The sequence below is a fragment of the Leptinotarsa decemlineata genome, unplaced genomic scaffold, assembly GCF_025532065.1.
Source record: "Leptinotarsa decemlineata unplaced genomic scaffold, Ldec_3_MD MMD2_P_RNA_scaffold_9, whole genome shotgun sequence".
In the NCBI taxonomy this organism is placed as follows: domain Eukaryota; kingdom Metazoa; phylum Arthropoda; class Insecta; order Coleoptera; family Chrysomelidae; genus Leptinotarsa; species Leptinotarsa decemlineata.
Genome location: NW_027412536.1, coordinates 7,010,600 through 7,017,428, shown reverse-complemented (window position 1 = coordinate 7,017,428; position 6,829 = coordinate 7,010,600). Strand labels below are relative to the sequence as shown.

The window sequence follows — 6,829 nt, the reverse complement described above, 5'->3', positions numbered from 1 at the left end:
AATTTAGGTATTATGATGGTTACTATGGTTCTGAAAGCTATTTCAACATTTAAATCTATGAAAATTCTGCATAACTTAGGTGTCATTATCACTTATGTATGGTAAAGAAAAGAAAAGTATAGGAACTGGAAGTGGATAAGTCCCAGTTGTGACATCGTCAGACTATAAAGGATTTATATTCAACTGGTTGTTATTGTTGATTTGTACGTCAATGGTTGACGTACTAAATACGATATTCTTAAGTAGAGGATCTGGGTAAGAGTTATTAACAAATAATTGGAAAAGTATATTTGAATTTTTGTTATGAAAAGAATGATCGGAAATCTGCAGAATGCGGTTCTTCATTTGCTTGACCAAATTAATTTTCGTTGACTGCTTATGGTATGACCAATAGTTCAAGAACCTACCAGAACTGATAGGCTTACGATACCAATCTATGAGTAGAGTATTATCTGGTGTTCTGATTAACTTAGTGTCAAGAAAAGGAACCCATTGTTCGTTGTTTTCAGTTTCGATGGTGAACTGTATGTAAGGATCATAACTATTGAAGATGTCCACAATCTCAGATTTTCCATCTTGAGGAAGGGATATGATAATGTCATCGACATATTTTTATATAAAAAAGAGATTGAAGGAAGTACCTGCAATACCAAATCTAGCAGGTCATCCATGACATATGCTGCTAAAATGGGGCTAAACTTAGCTCCCATTGGAGTACCAAAAGTTTGTTTATAAATTTTACCATTAAATGAAAAATGTGTATTGTTAAAAAGTGAAGTTATAAGTTGGAGAAAATTGTCTGGAAGGCAACAAATCTCTTTTGATAAAATTTTTCACAAAATTAGATTAAAGAAAAATTTAAATAAATTTAACAAACTTTCGTCTGCAATTAATAAATTAAAACTTTACACCAAGCCAGAATGGATGAAGAATCTTTCAGGCACTAGTATCCCTGAGGACATTTAGAATTTTTTGACCTTAGCAGCATATGTCATGGATGACCTGCTAGATTTGGTCTTACAGGTACTTCCCTCCCTGTCTTTTTTGTAACACTATACACATAGATTGGTATCATAAGCCTATCAGTTCTGGTAGGTTCTTAAACTATTGGTCATACCATAAGCAGTCAACGGAAATGAATTTGGTCAAGCAAATGAAGAACGCATTCTGCAGATTTCCTATCATTTTTTGTCATAACAAAAATTCAAATATACTTTTCCAATTATTTATTAATAACTCTTACCCAAATCCTCTACTCAAGAAGATCTTATTTAGTACGTTAACCATTGACGTTCAAATCCACAATAACAACCAGTTGAATATAAATCCTTCACAGTCTGACAATGTCACAATTGAGGCTGATCCACCTCCAGTTCCTATAGTTTTCTCTTCTTTACCATACATAAGTGATATGACACCTAAGTTATGCAGAATTTTCGAAGATTTAAATGTTAAAATAGCTTTAAATAAATTATTTACGAAACTTAAAGATGAAATTCCTATTCACTTTCAATCTCAATTAATCTATTCCATTCCATGTTCAAATTGTGGTAAGGAATATATTGGTCAAACGTCAAGATTACTCAAAGACAGAATCAGTTAACATAAAAGTGATAGTAGGTTACATCCTGAGAGATGTGCTCTCAGTAATCATGTCTCCAAAGAAGGTCATAAAATGGACTATGATTCAACAAAAATTTTATCAACTGAAAGAAATACATCTAGAAGATTGTTTTTGGAAATGTCATTTATATTACAATCAAATAATTGCCCTAATAAAAGATCAGACATTGATCACCTTAGTGAAATCTATGCCTTCTTATTAGACATTGACAAAAATTTACATGATTTCCAAACCAATAATAATTCTGGTTTTTCATTAATATAATTCATAACATTTTAAATGTTTTATTCAACGAAAGTCATTTTTTGTGGAGGAAAAAATCAGTTTTTTTATCGACCTTTTTTGGGTAATTGTTACCTTCCACAATCTGAAAAAATATAAAAATTATAATGGAGAACTTTATACAAGTGTAGAAGGGCACTTCTACACTTGAACAAATTTTCAACCTCCCTATGGCAGGGTTTTACTTTCATTTAACAACACCTCTTCACTTGTTTTCCTCAAGACTAATGAGGGTGTTGTCAGTTAATTAACATATTTGATATTTGGGTTTTCTCATTTAGTTGCTTATGAAACAGCAGATGTCTCTGATCACACTTGCACCATAATAGTTCTCTTTCGTTCCATAGTTTTATCATCGACAAACTAACACACTTTTTCAAACTGAAATACATGACAGCTATCATTGTCAATTTTTTTTGTCTCTCTCTTGTTCTTCAACCACATGGCTTTTACCGTTAATCCATAATTTTAAAACAAATAACGATTTTAAGTAAATTTTAATACAATATTCTTCTTTGTATCCAGTGAGGAGTCAGCCTCTTTTAATGTACTGACTTGTTTATTGTGTTGACATGTTTTAATTGTTTAAATGTAAGATTCTTTTCGACACGGCCAACCTCACTAACAGTAAGTTTGAAACCTTTCATAATAATTTTTATATTGTATCAGCATCATATAAATTTTGTAGCTATATATATATATATATATATATATATATATATATATATATATATATATACATATATATATATATATGTATATATATATATATATATATATATATATATATATATATATATATATGTATATATATATATATATATATATATATATATACATATATATATATATGTATATATATATATATATATATATATATACATTTATATAAAACAAGACATTTGTTCTCTTAACAGGTGGGAAGATGATACTATAATTTTTCAATTCATACTTTATTTATAACTGCTTTTTTGGAGTTTTAAGAACGAGACTTTTATTTTTCAACTCTACATAAATATACAGTATTTATACATTCTCAAGAGACCAGATATTAGTCATCCAATACACCATATGTGTAGTATACCATGGACCTACTTCAACGTCGTATGTTATAGGGTTGATAGGGGTAAATGACAGTCAAACTGTGCCCTATTAAATACATCATTTCTTCAGAGTTCACGTTGTCAGGTTGGTGCACTGTCAAAGATTTAATAATGCCTTTGAATTTTAGTCAATAAAATATTTTGTGGTACAAAACAAAAATTTCTGTACAAGTTTCAATCATGAACTCCTTCGATTTTTCTGACAACTTTATACTTTATAGAACTTGTGTTGCAACACTATTTGTAAAATATACAAAAGCTCCCGTTAAGTTAATGAATGTAGCACCAAGAAATACAGACAGCCATTTTCCATTAGAATAAGTTACTAAACTAGCTGTGACTGGGCCACATAAAATTCCCGGAACCGTTGCAATAGTATTACTTATAGCAAACGTGGTACCTGCATAATTTGGAGCTATATCTACATGGTTACTCAAATGCCCAGCAGAGTTACTTGCAGACAAGCCCATAGATATACTAACGAGAATAAGGGCAAATGCCAAATGGTCAACCACACAAAATATTGCCAGAAATAAAGCAGGCCCTACTAGACCTATACTTGTCATCAATCTTCTAACATTCAAAACAGACCAATTTTTACTTCCAAGCAGACCGTCAGCTACATGTCCGCTTATTACACCAAAAATAGAATTCACAATGTATGGCACTGCCGTTAAACTCAAACTATGAGAATTTCCTCCCAAGTAACGTGATAAGTATGTAGGTAGCCATTGCATAATAATATAAGATGACCAGTTCATAGCAAAATGTGCGACATATATTGCCCACAGTGGTTTACTGAATATGAAATCTGCCCATCTTATTGAATGTGTTATGACTTTAGGCATCTGCAAAGGTAACGTTTCTTCGCTACTGTAAACATCTTCGGGGTAGAAACAGTACCATAAAAGTACCCAAAGGAAGCCAAACGAACCGAACCAATAGAAGCATGCTTCCCAAGAGAGATGTGGGCACAACACTGAAGCAACAGTTTGTCCTACAGATCCAGATGCTAAGAGATAGGAAAATGCTCTAGACCTCTCTTCTAAAGGTATGCTGTGAGCAAATAAGTGAAATATTGTTGGTAAACCTGCAAACGAGAAATAAAATCATTATATTAAATTGTATGAACTATTCTCGGATATGAGATTGTTTTCATAATGATCAAGAAATACATATTCAGATGTTCAGGAATGTCAAAAAGGCCATATAACCTTGCAACAGTAATATAGCTGCGTTATTTTCTATGTTTCTAAGATAATTGATTTCTCTTACAGTTGATACTTTTCATTCCATCTCAATCTACGGAATATTTAGAAAGGAGTAGTGAGTGGAATGGAGAGTAGTGAATATTATTTGTAAAAATGCTCATTAAAAATATTATCACTGTTAATGTTATTCTTAGCATTTATTTGGTGTGAATAATTCTGTTTAATCTACTGATGCAGGTTGGACACCAAAAAACATCACTTATATTCAAGAGCCAGAATCCTAGTGTTAATTAGCTTTCTGGGATAGTTTTTTATGCTCGTAGCCTTCAATCCTTTTACTGTGAAAAGCGTGTTATCGTGTTTTATATGTATATCATTTTAAATGCCAACCAAAGATTTATCAGTCACTGCAAGTGCACTAAGCTCACACCGCTCATGCAGCATGTCTTATTCTTTATAACTTATTGGTGCGTTTTGAAAGGAGTTGTTCATCTTCATAATTAATCCCTTTCAAATACAACCTAAAATTTTAGGCGTTTAATTATCTGTGTTTGTAGAGTAGGGAGGGTGAGTGTAAGCCACACACTTAGGCCACATGTGACCCATTGTACATCCTCCCGAGGAGTTGTCCTCCTAGATCATCGTCCATCCTGTCCTTTCAAGGAAGGTGGACAGGTCGCTGGAAGACATCTCCTTTATATCGGCAGGTGTAGGCCAAGACTCGCCGAACACACACTCTCTTATTGACGATAACTCCGGGCACTCGCACAGGACATGCCTAACAGTCTCATCTTCCTGTTCACACATCCTGCATGTGTCCACTAGCCCCATATTATGTAGGTGTTTCCTTAGCTGACAGTGGCCAGTCAGAAATCCTACTATAAGGCGTAGATTTTTCCTGGTCATCGCCAGATATTTCTTCGGCGTCAGCTTCCCAGGGTCGCCTAAGGTGATCCTGGCAAGGTTACATCCTTTGATTTCATCCCATCTCTTAAGGATTGAGCATGGGTGTAACATTTGACTAGTTCCGCAATTGTCGAAGTCATCAGGCTGTGGGTGCCACTGGGTCCTAAAATTCTCAGTCCAGCCGCTTCCTTGGCTAAAGGGTCGGCAATGCGATTGCCTTTACTCCTGTCGTGCCCTTTAACCCACTTCAGGATAATGTTATTATCTACTGAGGCTTTGGCTAAATCTTGGTGGCACTCTAGTACTAGCCCTGAGGTAACACGCTGTCTGTTTAAGGCAAGCCATGGATCTGGTCTACCCATATTCAAGATGCGATAACGTTAGTTATAAGACATTGACATATGTGGGGGAACCAAACAGGAATATTGCCCGTTTTTTGAAGAAAGAAGGCGTAAACGTAGCTTATAGAACGAATAATAACCTAAGTAAATTCATTAAAAACAATAAGGACAAAACTTTGGTGTCGGATAGATCAGGAGTATATAAGCTGACTTGTGGCTCTTGTCCAAAACTGTATATTGGCCAAACAGGAAGAACATTTTTCCAACGAATTAAAGAACATAGGAGTAGTTTTGTAAATAGAAAGACCAATTCCACATTTGCAAACTATCTTTTAGCAGAAGGACATGAGTTCAATCATGAGTACGAGGTGTTACATTTAGAAGAGAAGAGTTTGAAACTTAATCTTCTAGAATGTTTAGAAATCAATAGATTCAGGAATTCGAGTAATTTACTGAATGATCAATTAGAACTCAATAACTCTCCGTTACTGAATATATTTTTTCAAATGTGAAAATGGAACATAAGTGCAGGTAATTTAATTCGTTAGAAACTCAGGTAAAATATCAGCTACTTAAAATTCAGGTACTTCGTTTACAGGTACTTTGATTTCAGGTACTCCATAAACTATATATATATATTTAGTATTGAATGTGTAGAATTAGTTGAAAGACACGCCAATGAAGCCATTGTATGGCGAAACACGTGTTGCGTTTTTGTAAAACAATTTAGTGAAAATCTCACAATAAAGTGTTTTTGGAATACGCTAATAGTGCTTGTCTGCTATCAGTGCAGATTGTTATGTTTTTGCCAGAAATTCCTTTCTTGGTTATTTCTTTTGTGGTAATTGAGATACCAGCCAGTTCTGTTTGGACCACGCTGATCATTCCCCACTTAATCCTTAGGCTTAGTGATCTGGAGTACACTCCACATCTTGAGCCTTCTTTAGTTTTTGAACCGTCTGTATAAATCCGTATTGCATTTGTAGCATCTGACTCTGTGTTCTGCTCAATTTGTATTTTGTAGGATTTATTAAACACAAACCTGGGTTCAATTGCATCACTTGTTGCCTGCAGCAGAGGTTGGGCAGTAAGCGCTTCCCGCCATAGGCCCAGCCTCAATTCACCCATTCTTACTTCGAGGTTTACACCAGCCTTGCGCAATCGTACCATGGCCATTAACGCAACCTCCTTAACGTACAGATCCAGAGGGGTCAGACCCGTGATTAATTCCATTGCCGCGGTTGGTGTTGTTCTCATGGCTCCTGTGATGTTTAAACAAGCCAGTCGCTCTATCTAATATAATTTTTCGATGGCCGTTGCTTGTAGAACTTTCGGTCCCCATGCAATGGCTCCATACGTTAA

General features: G+C 34.5%; 1 protein-coding gene across 1 annotated transcript in view; it reads right to left on the bottom strand.

Annotated features, from left to right (window-relative positions):
- Positions 1–2,873: 2,873 nt before the first annotated feature.
- LOC111508651 (uncharacterized) overlaps positions 2,874–6,829 on the bottom strand; it is a 46,266-nt gene continuing 42,310 nt past the window's right edge. Inside the window, exon 3 of the mRNA XM_074170533.1 lies at positions 2,874–4,099. Within this exon, the coding sequence (XP_074026634.1) occupies positions 3,225–4,099 (875 nt within the window). The 3' untranslated portion in view covers positions 2,874–3,224. The remainder of the gene's footprint in view (positions 4,100–6,829) is intronic.